The sequence below is a fragment of the Capricornis sumatraensis genome, chromosome 13 (genome assembly GCF_032405125.1).
Source record: "Capricornis sumatraensis isolate serow.1 chromosome 13, serow.2, whole genome shotgun sequence".
NCBI lineage: Eukaryota > Metazoa > Chordata > Mammalia > Artiodactyla > Bovidae > Capricornis > Capricornis sumatraensis.
In genome coordinates this window covers 62348380-62369563 of record NC_091081.1, presented here as the reverse complement: position 1 = coordinate 62369563, position 21184 = coordinate 62348380, and the positions used below count along the sequence as shown (strand labels likewise).

General features: G+C 37.0%; 1 protein-coding gene across 1 annotated transcript in view; it reads right to left on the bottom strand.

Annotated features, from left to right (window-relative positions):
* Positions 1 to 249: 249 nt before the first annotated feature.
* PEX7 (peroxisomal biogenesis factor 7) overlaps positions 250 to 21184 on the bottom strand; it is a 74997-nt gene continuing 54062 nt past the window's right edge. The window contains exons 9-10 of the mRNA XM_068985289.1: positions 20306 to 20405; positions 250 to 928 (exon numbers count right to left, since the gene is read on the bottom strand). Of these exons, the coding sequence (XP_068841390.1) occupies positions 860 to 928; positions 20306 to 20405 (169 nt within the window). The 3' untranslated portion in view covers positions 250 to 859. The remainder of the gene's footprint in view (positions 929 to 20305; positions 20406 to 21184) is intronic.

Below are 21184 nucleotides of genomic sequence, written 5' to 3'. Positions count from 1 at the left end.
TACTCTCTAGTTGTGTGCAGGTTTTTTAATTGTGGTGGCTTCTCTTGTTGCAGAGTACAGGCTCTAGGCATGTGGGTTCAGTAGCTGTAGCTCCCAGGCTCTAGAGCACAGGCTCAAAAGTGGTGGCACGTGGATTAGTTGCTCTGCAGCATGTGGGATCTTCCTCGACCAGGGACTGAACCCGAGTCTCCAGCACTGGCAGGTGGATTCTTTACCACTGAGCCACCAGGAAAGCTCCCATGTTCTCATGTATGACGGACACCAGTCCTTGAGAGAATCTCATTCATCCTGTGTGTCAAGCATGTAGTAGATGCTCAATAAATAATCGCTGAATAAATCTGCAGTTATAAGAGCCCTGTTACTATAACCATAGATGTATCTATATTATATAGTGTTATATATATATACTGTATTAGAAAAAGTAACCTTGGTAGGGGTGTCATAAAATCATAAATGATCAAGAGATACCGTTTATTTGATTTTTATCAACAGCAGTCATTATATTTTAAATCAAAAATGACAAATTAAAAGTGAAATATATCACTATCAATATAATCTACAGGGCTCCCATATTTTAATCCTTTTTATAATAGGTTCTATTTTAATAGATACTACAAGATACACCATACACCATAACTTCAATTATTATTAAGATTTTAAGAAATATGGCTTATGTACCAGGCTTTAAATAGTGAGCCAAAGTCTTTATCAGCTGCCTCAAAATTGATTCCAAAATGAATTTTTAAACTTTGAAATATGAATAGTATATAAAAACATGAAATCTATAGTATCAATAATTTATTTCCTGCTGAGCAGTTCTTCAGTCAGTCTCCTGTGTTTCTGAATGGAGAAGTTTGTCTCAAGCCAGCATGGTAAGACAAACAGGATCATATATCTTTATTGTTTCATCCCAAGCACAGTCAGCCACCTGGAAAACAAAAAGGAAGTGAGAAGAAACAATCCACAAATGTTCAACACTGGGAGAAAAAAGCCAAAGTCGCTTGGAGTGTAAGTAGATCATCCACCACTGAACAGATCTTTAAATAGGAGGAACACAGGAACGCGTTTCTGGAAAAAAGTCTGTTTTCCCTTTTTAAGATACACTTTGGGGCTTGTTTCCAACTGACTGAAGTTGCCTGTAAGGGTTTCCCACCAGAGCTACATAATTCCCTATGGGTCCTGAGATAAATGTTGAAAAGGTACATTCCGAAACTGTGAAGCAAGACACCATACCAGCTATTATGGGGATAAAAAAGAAGGAAAAGCATAGTGCTTGCCTTCAAAGAATGGCTCATTCAAAACCAAAAGTGGAAAGTGCTCTAATAGACTCTCAGGGAAGCAATTATTTGAGTCTAGCTGGGAAAGTGTCAGAAGATTTCACAAATGCCACTGCATTCACACTGGCCCTCTTTAGGGGCAGATACGGGGTAGACATAGACATTCAAGTCTAAAAAGTCACATGAAAACATGAAGGGATGATAGTTCAGGGTGCTCAAATATGTGTGTTAAAAAATTGCTAAGTATAGCAATATCTAGGGTATAAAATCAATTGTATTTCTGTATACCACCAAGAGAAAAATTTTAAACTGTAAATAAAAAATTCACTTAGAATAGCATCAAATAACAAAATACTTAGAAACACATTTAACAAAAGGTACGCAAAACATCCACCCTAAAATGCAGCTGAGAGAAATTAAAGATGGCCCAAATAAATGGAAAAGATACCACGTTCATGGGTTCAAGATTTATTAAAAAGTTATTTTTTCCCCTAAATGATTTATAAAAAATTCATAATCCCAGCAAGCTTTTTAATAAAAATATAGAAGATGACTTTTAGTTTATGTAGAAAGACAGAGGATCTAGAATAGCCACAAAAATTTTAAAAAAGAACAACAGAGTTGTACTGTTTACACTACTGGAGTCGAGACTAATCATAAAACAAAAGCAATCTAGACAGTGCAATACTGGAATAAGGATATACAAACAGATCAAAGGAAGAGAACACAGCTCTGGAACAGACCCAACACTTGGTCAGCTGCTTTTTAACAAATGTTCCAAAACAATCCAACAGGAAAAAAAAAGTCTCTTCAACAAATGATGCTAGAACTGGATGGCCATATGGAAAAAATAAGAATTAAAGCCCAACTTCACACCATAAAACAAAAGTTCATTTAAGATGGATGGATCACAGACTGAAATATAAAAGCTAATGGTATAAAGCTTTTAGAAGAAAAGACAGGAGACATATAGTCTCAATCTGAGGGCAAGCAAAGATTTCTTAAATAGGAAGTAATAACCATAAAGATTAGATAATAGACTCAATCAAATAAAACTTTTGATCATCCAAAGACACTGCTAAGAAACTGAATAAGCAAAACACAGAGTGGGAGAAAATATTCACAAAACAGACACCTGGCAAAGAATTTGTATCCAGAATATATAAAGAATTACTATAACTCAGTAATAAAGACAACCCAATTAAAAATGAATAATAGACTGTTAACAGATAAAAAATATATAAATGATCAATAAGCACATAAAAACATTCAATATCATTAGGCATCATGGAAATGCAAATAAAAACCACAATGAGATACCACTACATATGCACAAGAATGGCTAAAATTAAAGATGTGCTGCGCTGTGCTTAGTTATTCAGTGGTGTCTGACTCTTTGTGGCCCCATGCATGGACTGTAGCCCGCCAGGCTCCTCTGTCCATGGGATTCTCCAGGCAAGAATACTGGAGTAGATTGCCATGCCCTCCTCCAGGGATCTTCCCGACCCAGGGATGGAACCTGTGTCTCTTATGTCTCCTGCACTGGTACACTGGTTGTTCTCTACCTCTAGCGCCACCTGGAAAGCCTGTGTTGGTATAACCACTGTGGAAAACTGGCTGTTTCTTATAAAGTTAAACATACACCGAGTGATTTCACTCCTAGAGGGGCTTCCAACAGAACTGAAAACATTTTTACAAAACAGTGTATGTAAGGATGTCCTTAGCAACCTCATTCACAATAGCACACGATTGGAAACAAGCGTAACACATACAAAAGAATGGCTGACAAACTAGTAAATTCAAACAATAGAATGATGCTAGGCAACACAACGGAGGGAACTACTTGCTGGCGGTGGAGGGAGCAACGTGGATGAATCTCACAGACAGTAAGTGAGTGAAACAAGACAGGAACAAAAGAGTACCTATAGGAGATGCCATCATGTAAGTTCTAAAACAGGCAAAACTAATCTAAGGCAAAATAAAAAATTAAGGAAACGGTTGTTTTGTCTTTTCAACTGGAGGGAGGTATGGGGCTAGGGAGAGTCTGGAAAGGAGAACAAGGAAATTTGAAAGGAAGATGCAATTGTTTTGTATTGAGATGAGATGTGGATTACACAAGTGTATCTGTTTGTCAAAAACCTACATATAAGATTTGTACATTTCAATGTACAAAAATGACACCTAGAAACAGTAAGAATAATAATGACAATAAAAATTGAACAAGGACATGAGTAGAAGAATAAACAAAACAAGAATGTTGGTAATTGTCAAATCTGGATAATGGAATTGTATTATCCTATGTTTACTTTCTATACATTTGAAATTTTCCAGAAGAGAAGGAAATGAAAAAATGTAGACAGTAACATTAAGGATGAAACAACAAGAGAAGGATGTGACCAAAGTTATTTGCACTATATTTCCCATCCTTTAATGGTTGCAAAGTTACAAAAGGGAACTCAAAGTCTCAGTCAACCAAATTACCTGGCTGTCACTATAGAATACAGGAACTGCAGATTAATCAGAACTTGAAGTAAAGTGAAAGTTGCTCAGTTGTGTCCGACTCTTTGGAATCCCAACGGACTATACAGTCCATGGAATTCTCCAGGCCAGAATGCTGGACTGGGTAGCCTTTCCCTTCTCCAGGGGATCTTCCCAACTCAGGGATTGAACATAGGTCTCCTGCATTGCAGGCGGATTCCTTACCAGCTGAGTCACAAGCTAAGCCCAGTCAGAACATATCAACTCCTTATCATTCACTAACAGTATCTCAGCTCAGAATCCAAGCTAGAGAAAGCATTAGAGACCTTTTAGTCGAACTTTTTTAATTTAAGGATTAAAAACCAGACTCTTCAAGATTTGGTTGCTACCTACTTCTGTTTCTCAGTGCACCAGGCTCACACACTCAAATTCTGGCATCTTGCTCATGCCTCTGTGCTCATGTACTCTCACTGATCCCCTCCCCTGAATAACCTTTCTCCCTCCCTTCCTCTCTGGCCCTTATCTTGCTTTGCCTGGAGATGACACCTCTTTGCAGAAGAATCCATTTAAGATTACCTCCTCTGTGAAGTCATTCACTGCACCTATAATATATCAGCTGTGCTTATTTATTAACAAGTGTTTCTAGCTCTTTGAGGGCATGGACCATGTTGTGCTATAACTTAACAATGATTCAATAAAGATTAGCTCAAAGAATGAGTTTTATAGATTAAGACTGCAGAGCTTAACTGTTTCTCACATTCACACTACAGCAGCAGAGGTGGAACCAGAACCTAACACTGCTGAGTCTGTTCACTGAAAACCGTGGCCTCACAAAAGGCTGATCAATACTCATTATCTGCCTGATCCTGCAACTGTAAATTTTTATACCCCAAAACACAAAGATTAGTACACAAATTTATTCGTCTCATTTATGTATATAGTTTTTCAAGTGCTAGGCCTTTCTGTATGTTGTGTCAACTATTATAGAAAAGAGAATCAGAGAAATGAGATTTAAGCTTCTAATATAAGGTATCTCTAACTTATGTTTCTGAATCCTTATTCATCACTCACCGCTTCCCAGGTGACATGAGTGGTAAAGAATCCACTTCCTAATGCAGGAGATGTATGAGACATGGGTTTGAGCCCTGGGTCAGGAAGATCCTCTGGAGAAGGAAATGGCAACACATTCCAGTATCCCTGCCTAGAAAATCCCATGGACAGAGGGCCTGGTGGACTACACTATATGGGGTTGCCAAGAGTTGGATGTGACTGAGCATGCACGCACAGCCAGTATTCCTGCCTGGAAAAGTCCACGGACAGAGGGGCCTGGAGGGCTACAGTCCAAGGGGTTGCAAAGAGTTGGACGTGACTGACCACACATGAATAGACTGATTCAAATTAATGCAAACACTCCTTACTCATTAACTAATTAATTAAAATTAATTAACTATTTCATTAAACCCCATCTAGTGCTGGGCTTCTCCAGTGGCTCAGTGGAAAAGAATCCTCCTCCTTGCTAATGCAGGAGATGCAAGTTCAATCCCTGGGTCTGGAGGATCCCCTGCAGAGGAAAATGGCAACCCATCCCAGTATTCTTCCCTGGAAAATCCATGGGACAAAGAAGTCTGGTGGGCTACAGTCCATGGGGTCACAAAAGAGTCAGATACAACTGAGCGACTAAATAAACAACATGGAGTACTGTGAATTTTAAAAAGCTAACAAGTAAAAAAAATAATAATAATAAGGTAAGAAAGAAAAGCACTTTACTAAGCTAACAACAAGGCTCCAGATTCTCCAAGAGAGGCAATGTAGAGATGAGACTTCCTGATAAAGAAAAGTGACCATGAGGTCACTGGGGGTCCGCAGTGGGGTGCTCATTAATTACCATCACAACCCCAATGGCCTTGAAGGGCCTGCTTCCCACGTAGTTCTATAAATTAGGCTAAACAGGGCTTTTTCTTAAAGTCCCATGCTACCTACCTGAAGCCAGCCTAAAAGACTTTGCTAAAAATTAGGGTTAACAGAAAGACCAAAAAATAAGGAAGTAAATCAGATGACATGGTAATAAATACTCTTGTTTTACTGGATGAGATCCACCCACTGCAGTAGCTTGTCAAATACAGCAAGAAATCTTTCCCAGCCCCCGTCCCGCTTCTCCATGGCAAAGCCATCTTTCCCTCCCATCCCCAGGAAATCACTCCTGGACATGGAGACTCCTTCAAGGCCAGAAGACTCATGACAGAGAATGAGAAGACAATAACAGGATATCTCCTTTCTCATCTACCGAAGATCCTCTTTGTCCGTTTCAGGCTCCTATATGAGGACTCATTTCTTTGCCCGTTACCTTGCTGTCAGGAAAAACTGTGAAAGATTGCAGTGAGCAGATAGACTGCTAGGTGTTCTTTCAGTGGAATGCTGGCATTGTTCTAGAGTCTCACAGGATTACTGCAATCTATAGGGCTCATATACCTTCCACTGGCTCTGACTGGATTATTTTACAACTCTAAAGTTATAGAAAACTGACAGTAATCAAATGATTCTCAGCCAGTAAAACTGCAAATGAAGGCTGTCCTATAGAGACACAATCGATGCCCTGTCCTGTCTCCTAAGAGATGATTCTAATCACTGTGTTACTGCCCATGGATACTGACTAGTTCTGCATCTATCAGTAAATCCATTCTCACATTTATCAGCTGTCTATATGTGTTTGTTCTTTGGTTCCTTTGAGCTAGCTGTAAAATCCTTCACAAGTTACAAAAGGTCTTTGACACATGTTCATATTATACTTGTATGAGAGCCATGACGGCCGTATTGAAAATTATCCTTGAATATGGCCACAGAAAAGCCATTTCATTAAAAGAACAAACATGAAATGGGAATAAGGGGCTGATAATCACCTAGAAAAAGGAGGCTAAGAATAATTGCTAAAATGGAGTATGAAATTGAGCTCTATCTACACATCCTGGCAGCAAAGGTGAAAAAGGCAAACAATAATATAAGATATACAAATATAGTGAATTTACCAGTTCATCAGGGGAGATAAAGTTTTTTGTAGAACTTGACGATAAGAAAAATATATAACAGACCCCTGTTACAAAAAGCAATATAATGCCAAAAGAGTAGATTTAAAAGAAATAAAAAGTCATTCTTCATATGGCTGTTTAAAAAATAAACATCTCAACCCTCAAATAAGACAAAAGTACACTGTTAAACTTTAGTTTCCTAGAGGCATTTCTACTGTGCAGTGGTCTCAAGCTTTGGCGTACATTAGAATAGCTTCCCAGGTAAAGAATCTGCCTGCCAGTGCAAGAGATGCAAGAAACGTGGGTTCAATCCCTGGGTCAGGAAGATCCCCTGGAGTAGGAAACAGCAACTCACTCCAGTATTCTTCCCGGAAAATCCCATAGACAGAGAAACCTGGCAGGCTACAGTCCATGGGGTCTCATAGAGTCAGACACAACTAAATGACTGAACTGAACTGAAAATCTGTGGATGAGGGACCCATGGTACAGAAGGTTTACTCTATATCAATTAACTAGGCTTCTGTCCTGTGCACTAACCTGGAGTTCTGAGGAAGTACTTTATATGCAAGAGTTTTTGGTTATTGACTAAAAGGAAATTTAGCATCATTGAAAAAATCTTTTAAAGGAAGATTTCTCTTCTGATCTTGAGGAAAAAGAAGAGGCTGATTTGCCACTAATAAAATGGAAAACACCTTGTGCCATATTTTTACATTTCTATTTAGAATCTAAGTTTCAAATCCGGTAGGTTGATATGTGATGGGAAGACAGTGAGTTGTGAGGAGGACTAAGAAAGAAGACACATTGAACTATCTTTAAAGAAAATCACTAGGCTTACACCTGAAGCATTCTTAACCAAAAGTTTATGTAGCTTCCAGACCTATTCTCCATAAGCAAGAATCCAAAATTTCTACTTGAACACATTAGAAAATTCTATTACTCATTTAAACTATGGTGAATAACTATTTTTATATTACTTATTTTATTTTAGATTTGTACCCTGGTGAGTTCTAAATGGGTTAGAACAGTTTATAGATAAACCCACAGAGCCAAATAAAGTAAATACAGATTTTAAAATATCTGTTCTAAAGGGAACAAATGGAGCAAAATCTTTCAGGTGTCAAAGCTAATCATATTATGACACCTGCATAATAAATTGGGCTCTTTGCTTTACAATAACTATGGAGAAAATGAAAGTATTCTGGGTAATATAGCTTCTGTTTTCTAACAACATTCACATAATGATGGAAACACTTTTGTACAAGTACACCTAAACAGGATTTTTTTTAGAGTCATTGATTATGTGTCTTAGCAAAATCTGGGAATTATACCCACTATCTTATAATAACCTATAATAGGACATAATCTGCAAAAGTACTGAACCACTATGCTATATACCTGAAACTAACACAATGTTGTAAATCAACTATACATCAGCAACAAAGAAAGAACAGATGAAGAACTAAAAAGTTCTAGCTTAAAGGCAACTAAATACATTGTAAGTCCTCTGATAAAACCCTCCATCTTTTTTTAAAAATTTTTTTATTTTTACTTTATTTTACTTTACAATACTGTATTGGTTTTGGCATACATTGACATGAATCCGCCATGGGTGTACATGAGCTCCCAAACATGAACCCCCCCTCCCACCCTTAATCTTTTAAGAGAGGCTTTTTCTGACTCCTGACTCCCGTCTAGGGTTTCTGAAGGCTGGCTGCCAAGGCCTACCTTGTCTGACCCTCTCCTCTGAAGGTGAGTGTGCAGGTGGACACAGTAGCATAGGCTGAGCCTCCAGGCTCTGCATCTTCTGCCCGAGGATATTGAAGTGGAGAACTATTTCTTACCTTGCAAGCTCCCATTGTTGTACATTTCATCCCTATGTCCTCTAAATTTCCTTTAATCTGAGATCAAAACACCAACCTTTTCAATAAAACCCAGAATTATCAACATAATAGGAAAAATGGCTTGTTAGAATATTTTATATTTGTTTAATGTAAAATTGGAAGAAAAGATTAATCTTTTTCATTATTATTTTTAAAAGCTCCTATCTTCTAGGGTAGTGAAAAATAACCAGTAAGATAAGAGCCCATACAAACATCTGTTTTTTGTTAGTTCAATTTTACTTTGAACAGCGCATTTGATATTTCTAATTTTAAGAGTAAGCACATTAATTAGATATATGAATTTCTTGATATTATCCTAGCATGTCAATTTCTTTAAAACATGTAAGGAAGCATTCTTGAAAAACAGAATAGAAACTTATTATCTATCGAAAAAGTCTATTAATTTCTGAATTCAGCTATAGCATATACATCATGACATCATACATGGAATGCTTGAGAGCAACTGTATTAAATATTTTACCATTTTCTATGTGTAAAGTACTGGGCTAAGTTCCACAGTAGACCCAAGGATATTAAAAACAAATTCAGTCAATAAGGAGTTTATAATAAAAATTTGGTGGATCAAGTAAGACTTGTTATAAAGCATCATCAATAATAATGATCCTATAAATGCAAATTTTGGAAAACATTATAATAAAAACGTCAGACTTTATATACATGTGTAATTTAGAAATGATTTATATTCCTAGTTTATCAATGTTCTCCATTTTACTAAAATGTTCTACACATGCCATTGATAAGGTAATGTATTTCAACTGGTTTAATATGGCTGTTAATATAACAAAGACATCCTATAGACCCATTAAAAGGTTTACTTTGCTGACAAGTTTTCCATTTCTTATATATCATTATACTCTTTCCTCTCAATTTTGTGCACAATTGTTTTTGCCCTTGGGAAATTTGTTTGCTGCTGCTTCTAAGTCGCTTCAGTCGTGTCCAACTCTGTGCGACCCAGATGGCAGCCCACCAGGCTCCCCCGTCCCTGGGATTCTCCAGGCAAGAACACTGGAGTGGGTTGCCATTTCCTTCTCCAATGCATGAAAGTGAAAAGTGAAAGTGAAGTCGTTCAGTCGTCTCCGACTCTTAGCAACCTCATGGACTGCAGTCTACCAGGCTCCTCCATCCATGGGATTTTCCAGGCAAGAGTACTGGAGTGGGGTGCCATTTCCTTCTCCGGGGAAACTTGTTTAATCTACTGTAATTATCTGTATGACATATACAGATACTTGTATATCTTTAGCAAAAATGGACAAGAGAAATAAGCAGAAGAATGTAAAGAAAATGACAGAAATCACGGAGAGTCAACTCTAAATTTTAAAAAGCAGCGCAGACAGTATGTTGCAATGTATTTAACTACAGACTAAAGAAAACATGTCTTATTTACTCAACCAGCTTCCCAAAGGAAGTGACTGCAAGAAGAATGTGGTTTATTATGTTAATCAGTATGGGGTTTAAGTAAAGGTAAGAAAAGTATTGACTAGTATACTAAAAAAAGGGTCTTTTCATGCATCCACTCATTCATTCATTCAACATTTATTCAGTACCTACATATCAAGGAGTTTATGTAACTTCTGGCAAGGGGCTGGCACTCAAATATCTACTGAAGCAAAAAAAGGGAAAGGAGAGAAAGGAGAGAAGACTCTGGCCAGGACTTGGAAAGGCAGAGATACTTTGCACAAGCAGAAATGGAGGACAGAGAGGGAAACAGTGGCAAACACATGGAGATAACAAATAATAAATTATAATTGGTATAAAATAGGGAGATTACATAGGATAATGAGAAGTTAAATAAGACAGCAACCTTGAAAGTAAGATTAATAGCTCAGACTATTCTGGAGGTAACAGGCTGCCTCTTGAAAGGTTTCTGAGAGGACGTGATGAGGAGGTCAATTTAACTACGTTGATTTGTAAATTAAAACTAGTACATAACTAGTATGGCAGACAGTTAATGGTCAGAGTCCTTAAAGAGCAGTCACAGGAATGGCTGACCATGTGTTCCAGACAAGAAAGATCTATTAGGAGGCAAATGCAGTATCTTTTATAAGATGAGGAAGATAGCTGCCCGCCCCCCCCACCACAAAGAGAGTATTCTGCTGCAAGAAGATGATGTGTCTGTTCATTTATTCCAGTCATTTTTTAAGGGCCCTTAAGTAAAGGTATATAATTTTCTTTATCTAGAGTCCTGCACATTTAAAACCTTTTATTCTTCTATGTATCATACATACCACATACACAGTTGTTGCCATGTAAAAGTAATTTTCCTATTTTACTCTTTAAGCGATGATTATGCATATCCACATGGCATTCATTTTTTATATATTTTATTGCTTTTTATTGAACTCATTATTTTTAATGGGTTTAAAATTAAGGTTCTCAAGATTTGTATGGAAATGCAAAAAACCTCGAATAGCCAAAGCAATCTTGAGAAAGAATGGAACTGGAGGAGTCAACTTGCCTGACTTCAGGCTCTACTACAAAGCCACAGTCATCAAGACAGTATGGTACTGGCACAAAGACAGAAATATAGATCAATGGAACAAAATAGAAAGCCCAGAGATAAATCCACACACATATGGACACCTTATCTTTGACAAAGGAGGCAAGAATATACAATGGAGTAAAGACAATCTCTTTAACAAGTGGTGCTGGGAAAACTGGTCAACCACTTGTAAAAGAATGAAACTAGATCACTTTCTAACACAGCACACAAAAATAAATTCAAAATGGATTAAAGATCTAAATGTAAGACCAGAAACTATAAAACTCCTAGGCAAAACACTCTCAGACATAAATCACAGCAGGATCCTCTATGATCCACCTCCCAGAATTCTGGAAATAAAAGCAAAAATAAACAAATGGGATCTAATTAAAATTAAAAGCTTCTGCACAACAAAGGAAACTATAAGCAAGGTGAAAAGACAGCCTTCTGAATAGGAGAAAATAATAGCAAATGAAGCAACTGACAAACAACTAATCTCAAAAATATATAAGCAACTTATGCAGCTCAATTCCAGAAAAATAAATGACCCAATCAAAAAATGGGCCAAAGAACTAAATAGACATTTCTCCAAAGAAGACATACAGATGGCTAACAAACACATGAAAAGATGCTCAACATCACTCATTATTAGAGAAATGCAAATCAAAACCACAATGAGGTACCACTTCACACCAGTCAGAATGGCTGCGATCCAAAAGTCTGCAAGCAATAAATGCTGGAGAGGGTGTGGAGAAAAGGGAACCCTCCTACACTGTTGGTGGGAATGCAAACTAGTACAACCACTTTGGAGAACAGTGTGGAGATTCCTTAAAAAATTGCAAACAGAACTACCTTATGACCCAGCAATCCCACTGCTGGGCATACACACTGAGGAAACCAGAATTGAAAGAGACACATGTACCCCAATGTTCATCGCAGCACTGTTTATAATAGCCAGGACATGGAAACAACCTAGATGTCCATCAGCAGGTGAATGGATAAGAAAACTGTGGTACATATACACAATGGAGTATTACTCAGCTGTTAAAAAGAATACATTTGAATCAGTTCTGATGAGATGGATGAAACTGGAGCTGATTATACAGAGTGAAGTAAGCCAGAAAGAAAAACACCAATACAGTATACTAACACATACATATGGAATTTAGAAAGATGGCAATGACGACCCTATATGCAAGACAGCAAAAAAGACACAGCTGTGTATAACGGACTTTTGGACTCAGAGGGAGAGGGAGGGGGGGGATGATTTGGGAGAATGGCATTGTAACATGTATACTATCATATAAGAATCGAATCGCCAGTCTATGTCCGATGCAGGATACAGCATGCTTGGGGCTGGTGCACAGTGATGACACAGAGAGATGTTATGGGGAGGGAGATGGGAGGGGGGTTCATGTTTGGGAACGCATATACACCCGTGGTGGATTCATGTCAATGTATGGCAACACCAATACAGTACTGTAAAGTAAAATAAAGTAAAAATTAAAATTAAAAAAAATTTTTTTTTAAATAAAAAAGAAAAAAAATAAAATTGAGGTTCTTAGATTATAATACTTGACAACTGTACGAAGTACAAAGATAAAATTTTCTACCTTTTAAAATTTTTCTACCTTTTATATTCCGTTTTGTTTTCTCCTATTACTAACTGGTGACAATTTTAGAACCATGTTGACTAACAGTAATAATGGTGGCAAATCTCATCTTGTTCTTGCCTTCAATGGGGCCATTGATATAGTTAAGGTCAAGGATTAAGAAAAATCAGATTTGCATAACGCAGAGCTCTGCCAATAAGCAGCACTGAGAAATCAATGGAATGATGGAAAGAGCTTAGAGACCAGTTAGGAGATGCAGTCATCCATGGCAGTTCAGTTCAGTTCAGTTCAGTTGCTCAATCGTGTCTGACTCTTTGTGACCCCACGAACTGCAGCACGCCAGGCCTCCCTGTCTATCACCAACTCCCGGAGTTCACTCAGACTCATGTCCATCGAGTCAGTGATACCATCCACCCATCTCATCCTCTGTTGTCCCCTTCTCCTCCTGCCCCCAATCCCTCCCAGCATCAGAGTCCTTTCCAATGAGTCAACTCTTCGCATGAGGTGGCCAAAGTATTGGAGTTTCAGCTTCAGCATCATTCCTTCCAAAGAAATCCCAGGGCTGATCTCCTTCAGAATGGACTGGTTGGATCTCCTTGCAGTCCAAGGGACTCTCAAGAGTCTTCTCCAACACCACAGTTCAAAAGCATCAATTCTTCAGCACTCACCCACTTCACGGTCCAACTCTCACATCCATACATGACCACTGGAAAAACCATAGCCTTGACTAGACGGACCCTTGCTGGCAAAGTAATGCCTCTGCTTTTGAATATACTGTCTAGGTTGGTCATAACTTTTCTTCCAAGGAGTAAGGATCTTTTAATTTCATGGCTGTAGTCACCATCTGCAGTGATTTTGGAGCCCCCCAAATTAAAGTGTGACACTGTTTCCACTGTTTCCCCATCTATTTCCCGTGAAGTGATGGGAAGATGTCCTTTTCATTATAGGGGACTGGATGCAAAAGTAGGAAGTCAAGAAATACCTAGAGTAACAGGAAAATTTGGCCTCGGAATACGGAATGAAGCAGGGCAAAGTAATAGAGTTTTGCCAAGAAAATGCACTGGTCATAGCAAACACCCTCTTCCAACAACACAAGAGAAGACTCTACACATGGACATCACCAGATGGTCAACACAGAAATCAGACTGATTATATTTTTTGCAGCCAAAGATGGAGAAGCTCTATACAGTCAGCATAAACAAGACCAGAAGCTGACTGTGGCTCAGATCATGAATTCCTTATTGCCAAATTCAGACTTAAATTTAAGAAAGTGGAGAAAACCACTAGACCATTCAGGTATGACCTAAATCAAATCCCTTATGATTATATATGGCAGAGATACTAATAAATGCTTATCTAAGGCAGCAGAGCTAGAAGAGTATGGCCCACATTTCAGAAATATTGCTAAGGAAAAATCCATAAGCTTGATGCCCACTGAATTTTAGGAGTGCAAAGAAAAACAAGAAAACTAGGATGGTTTCCCAGGTCTTGAATCTGGCTCCAAGATGCAACATTAGGAATATTGAAAGAAAAGTAATGAAACATCTGTTGAGATCACACAGCAAAAGCAATTGGATAAATAGGTCAAGCATCACTGACATATAATTAAAGGCCAGCTTAAAGAAGAAGGTGTGTAAAAGTAAGAGGACTAACACTTGTATATTGGAGAACACCTGCTTTTGGAAGGATGGTAAGGAAGAAACTGGCATAGGAGATGGAGATATTTAGCAAAGAAGTAAGGAACAACTGGTTAGCATGGTTTACATGAAAGCAACAGGAGGGGAAGATTTTTCTTTTATAAAAATTATATAGCTAAAAAAAGAAAAGTCCGAGAAAAGGCTAACTTGGTTTTCAGAAGCTTTTACTGGTGACCTTTTGGGGCTTAACTTCAATTGAATGATGAAAGGGAGACGGGTACAGGGGCTAAAAAGAGAGTGTTGACTTTGAGACGTAAAAGCAACAGTTAACCTACTAATTCTTGATGTCTAATAATAGAAGAGAAACTAAATTTACTGGTAGGGAGGTAAGACAGTGGGGTCAAGAGAGTTTTGAAAATAGAGAAAAGAACTGACTGGAAATCTACAACAAAAACAAAATCCCACAGTGGATCATTGAGGAGCGAAGATCTGAATGAAAAAGCCAGTGAGAAAATTAGGAACCTAAAGGAAAGGGGGAAAAAACAGAGCTGAACATAAATATTTTGAGGTCACAGAACTGAAAGAAGACATTCATTCTTGTCTGTTTATACAATAAGGTAGGAGGTAAGGACAATGTTCAGAGTGTTAATGATGTCACAGAAGGCTGAGGGAAGATATTGTGGAGAATGGGCTGGAAAATCAAAAAGACTTCAGAGGCAAGTTGAGTAGGACCAAGAGCCTAAATGAAGTTTTTCTGAAACAGTAATTTGCTGTGTGCTGTCACCATTTTTGCTTGTTTTTTAAGAAGCAATGCACCATAATCCAGAGAAAGAGAAATGAGTAAGAGAGTGAGTGACTGATTCAGGAAAGGAACCCAGAAACAGCAGAGGCTAAGGTGGGAACAATTCAGAACCTCTCATTGCAAGGGCTGTTCATGGAGTGCAGGGGGCAACAGAAACACGATTACAGCAAGATCCCGCAGAGCTGGGCCAGGGGAAGGTTTTGTGGCTGGGGGAAAACAAGCAGTTGTTATACAATTTTAAGTTAAATGTTACACAATTATGAAAGCCTCAAAGAGGCAATAACAGAGCCTAATGCCTGAGAACACTGGGTGCTTCTGGCACCTGTTCTTTTCAACTCTAAAGCCAGTCTATGACAAAAGCACAAAATACCACCTCAGACTAAAGCTGAACAGGACATGTACATCCCATCTACCAGCAATGCTAGTTGTCTTCTAAAATCTGATTTTCCAATCTCATACTGAGAATTTTAAAATATTTTATCTACTGTCAACCTTTAAACTTGGTATCTATGATTGTAGGAATAGGGATCTCAATCAAAATATGAGCTGCATGTTTTAATGATAGCCTAATATTTCTGTTGTTTTCTTATTATTTTATTTTAACTGAGACAGAACTGACATGTTAACATCAGTTCCAGGTATACAGCATAATGATTATATATATATATATATATATATACACACACCTATATATATCTTATATATATATATATATACACACACTAAGCATCTTTCACCGACACCAAATGAAAATACAAAAAATTTCTTCTGCTTTAAGGAAAAATCTTGCTTCCCTGGTGGTTCAGACGGTAAAGAATCTGCCTGCAATCCCATAGACAGAGCCTGGTGGGCTGCAGTCCCTGGGGTCGCAAAGAGCTGGACACACCTGAGCAACTAACACTTTCATTTTCACACTTTATATAAAGTACCTAAATGTTCCTATCATGGATAGACTAGGAAATTCACTCATTAAAGTTTATGATTACTAAGTACTGATATTTTGGAGTCCCAGAAGATAAATGCATACATGTGATAAAACCACAACAATGAAAAACATGTACACAAAGTGACTGGAAGAGTATTTACCTTTGGGAAGGAGAGGTGGAGTGAGATTTGGAAGGAAGCATGACTAGGCTTTTTGGGATGCTGGTAGTGTGTTCCATACTTAACCTAAATGGTTGTTACACAAGTGTAGTTACTTCTTGGTAACTTACTGAATTACACACTTAAAATATGTGTGTTTCCCAATGTATGTATTATCCTTCAAATAAAAATTCCTGGAAAAAGGCTGAAAAGAACCAAGTTAATATGGTATAATACAGATTCTTTCTAGAGTGGCAAAACCATGGATAATCTTTATCCTTTCTTCTAAATATAACTTCTCAATTTCATCAAAGGAAAAACAATATATTTATTAAACACAAAAATGAGCTATCTTGGAATGAACTAGTAATGTCTGCTTTTTAAAAGAGAAATAACTATCTTCCAAATGCATAAATACCCAGCTTATAAATACTAAACTAAATATCAATGAGCAGAATTGATACTGAAGAGACAGTCAGGGATTCTAAAAATACATTAATACAGAAAATTCCAATTATACCAATGGACATATATTACAGGTCTAGAATCATTAGCCTAAAAACAGAAAAAAAAAAGTTTCCAATTTAGAAATAATAAGGGTAAGAGAGAAAAGAGAAAATGCCAGGACTATACATATCAAGATCAGAGGGAAAGAATTCAAAGAAAAATGTTCTGAAGTGAAAGATGATTTCAGCCTGGTTAACAAGAGGCCATGGAGTATTTCCTAGCAATTATCCTTAAAGAATGACCCAAGACACTTATTTGCCAAGTTTTAAACTTTTAAAGACAAGACCTTATTATACTCAGTCAAAAAGAAAGGAGGTTATAATAGAAGAATGTCTTTGGATCTCATTTTTCAGATCTCTAAGAAGGGAGAAGCTAAAAAGAAAATTATAAATACAAGAAAAATCTCTTTTAAGACAGGGAATATATTAAAGCATGGAAGCCCAAAAGTACGTCAGCAAAGTCTTATAGCTGTTAGAATCAACACAAGAGATAACAAGTTTTTGAAAGATTGAAAGGTACTCTCTAAGAGGTGAGAAAAAAATACTTTCTAAGAGAATAAATTATGAACAAAGAGTGAAATTAAATTAACATGCAATCAGTAATCTCGAATACATATATATGAGAATAAAGGATAAATATATGTTAAAAATAACTTAAACTACCAACAAAAGGTTAATGTGGTAGATTTAAAATGGTTACAAATTCTTTGCAGCTACTCCCAACAAGAGGTGGAGTCTCTCTGTCACTCTGAATCTGACCTGGCCTTGTAACTTGCTTTGCAACAGAAGGAATGTTGTATGACTTTGAAGTCCAGTCCTGAAAACACCTCGCTATCACCCTCCTGGAAATCTACAACTGCTAGGTTAAGAAGCCTGGACTCATCTGGAAACACATGGCTCAGAAGAAAACCAGTGCTATACTCTATGTATTTATGTGAAGCCATCTTACATAGCCCTGGTTAAGTCACTAGATGACTGGAGTCATCTGAGTGACCCCTGGCTGAGTCTGGTGTAAACTGTTGAATCACAGAATTAATTGTAAGCAAAGAAAATTGTTGTTTGAACTACTAGGTTATAAGGAAGTTTGTTATATAGCAAAAGATAACTGAGATAAGTGAGAGAAAGACAGGGAAGTGAACTAAGAACTTGATGCTTATTTCCCCTAGAAAGGAGTTTAATGTTACTTGGTAAAACTATACATTAATAATATAAATAAAACAAATGCTTGCATTAAAATGTGATTTTAGATATGCTCTTTTAAAAAAAATGTTGGTTTTAAAAAAACTTTGAAAGGAAAGTTTAAAGTCTAAGACAGAATATAAATAAAATAAAGGGAAAAAGATAAATTTACAAGAAGAAAAGTATAAACTAATCGCTGAAAATGTTAAATCATATGAAACATCTAACAATTTATTCTGAATCTTTCCATCTTTCCATCTCTAGTCATACCTATGGTTTGTTCTCCCGCAACAGCCAGAACGATCTTTGAAAACACAAATCACTGGACAGCCACGGGCAGTAAGAATGAAACTGGACCACTATCTTACACCATAAACAAAAATGAAAATGGATTAAAGATTTGAATGTAAGACGTGAAACTGTAAAACTCCTAGAAGAAAACATAGGCAGTAAGCTCCTTGACACTGGTCCTAGTAATAATTTTTTGGCTCTAACTCCAAAAGCAAAGGCAATAAAAGCGAAAAAAAAAATCAAGTGGGACTACATCAGACTAAAGATTTTGCCCAGTGAAGGAAATCATCAAAAAAGAAGATAACCTACCTACTGAGTGGGAGACTATGTTTGCAAGACATATATTTGATAAGAGGTTACTATCCAAAATATGTAAAGAACTCGTATAACTTAGCACCAAAAACAAATAATCTTATTAAAAAATGGGCAGAAGAAGTGAATAGACATTTTTCCAAAGAAGCCATACAGGTATAATACATGAAATGATGCTCAACGTCACTATCAGGGAAATGCAAATCAAAACCACAATGAGTATCACCTCACACCTGTGAGAGTGGCTCTTAACAAAAAGACAAGAAATAATAAGTGTTGGCGAGGATGTGGAGAAAAGTGAACCTTTATATACTGTTGGTGGGAATGCAAACTGGTATAGCCACGATAGGGAAAAAAATGAGCCCTCAAAAAATTAAAAACAGAACTACTATATGATGCAGGAATTACACTTCTCGGTATCTATCTGAAGAAAGTGAAAACACCAATTTGACATTTGGCACTCTCCAAGACCTGGATGAGGAGTCGCCATGCATCACGGATGCACATGTACTGCCTCAGGCTACGGGCTGGGGACTGTAGAGATGGGTCAACAGAAATATCCGAGAAGGAAAATATCTAATTTAGGGTCCCTTTTTGGGTACTGTCATGCTTCCATAGGCACATTACAACATTTTTATAAACTGGGATAGCAATGATTATTTTATTAAAAACAGCTTCTATGATAAATGTTTTTCTCAGAAAAGGAACTAGTGTATTTAAGGCACACTGTATTTACATTAAGGATCATACCATTTCACTTATCACTATTTCAATTTCTTCTCTTCTTAGATGCCACTAAGTCATTTTCAAACAGTTATTCTAATGCTAATGAGAATATTTTAACATACAATGAGAATATTTTAAACTCAGAATTATGTCTTGAATTTCCAAAATAAAAGAAACCCATGTATTCATTTAAATTTTAGAACACAGTAATGAGAAACAGAATTTGCTTTGTGTTCAACTTCTAAAAGTTATCATAAATGCATAACTACGTAGTCATACAGTAGAATTTCCACATATTATTTTGTTTCAGGTATAGGATGGTATTTTCACATAGCCTGCATTATTAAAGTATCCTATCAGTCAACGTAGTCAAGTGTTTCTGATCTGAGTTTACAATTTCCAAAACTGAAGTTGCTTTATTAAAAACCTGAAGAATATTTTAAAAAGTCCTCAAGAGAACAAAAAGGTGAAAAGACGAAGTTTGGTAACTAGAAGAGTAGCCACTCTCCTCTACTTTGTCCCGCACGCGGAGCCTCTCCTCTGACCTGGCCTGAGGAGATGAAGGTGACAGGCCTGAGAGGGAGACGGCCGGCCCACAATCTTAACTGCTCAGCGGGCAGCTGAATCCAGGAGCACACACGCTTGACCTCCATCAGCCTCTGGGGCCGATCCTTCCTCACTCCATTCTCCCCCTGTCACTCTTTCCATTGGCAGAGGTCTACAAGCTACGCACAGTAATTCGGGGGAAGTGTCCTTTTCCTCTCAGCAAAGTTAACCCTTCAAGAGGAGAAAAGTATGTCAAGTTTCTGGATACCTCTTCTTCCCTAGTATTTCAAATGCTCAAGTTTACACAGTGAAAAAGGTCAGGTTTTTTAAGTAAATGTACTTTACCTTGCCCTAAAGGCAAGAATTTTGTTCATAAAAGCAATGCATGCCACACATAGAGCTATTTGTAAACTGTATGGGTAGGAAAAAATATGAGGAGATTGATCCATTACCTGAGTAGGACTCTGAAGACTTAAATCTAAACCACAAGTAAATTCTGTATGATGTTCCACTGTTTCAAGAAGAGGGTCAGGCTTTGAAAAGTTCCAGAATCTGTGAATACAAAGAAAAATAAATAATTTAAATATTAAAACTACAAAAAGACTTTAAGAAAAAAGATATTAAACATAGCAAAGATTTTATCAAAACAGGCTCAACCAAACATAAATGCAGAGCCCCATTACTAATCTATGTAAAAATCTAATAAAAAAAATGTGTTTTCTTCTGTATATAAAAAGACAAAAATCAAATGGAATTATTAATCAATGTACTCCTGTAGAAGTTTATTGTATTCCCATTAGTATACTTTATAGGCCATAAGTTATAGTTAATTTTTTTTTAAATATTGTCCAAGGACATTTGAGATGAGAGACACTAGGCTTTTTTAGCAATTCTAAAAGCATTCATGGCTGTAAAATAAGGATATTGGATTACATGAACTCTTAACATTTTGTGTTTTTAAATACTACTTCATTTCTCAACAAGTGACCTGAACAGATCGTAGGTTTAATTTACATTTCAACAGCAATTCAAAGTCTTTAAAAAGAATCTGTTCTCTTATGAAAATGTCTGTTAATTCTGAAATTATCTCTTTTTTCTGAGGCAGGGCCTTTCTTATAGATTCCACATCAATGTAATTTCCAGAGGCAAGAAAAACTGAAATATGTTTTCCTTGGCCAAAATTAAATATTCTATTTATCCTCTATAGACTGGGAGTAGTAATGTTTATCATAATATATCTCTGATTTCTACTATACAGAGAAGAATTTTGTCCTGTTCTCAATGCACAAAATAGTACTTTATGTCTGAAGCTTTATTTGCTCATCATCTTT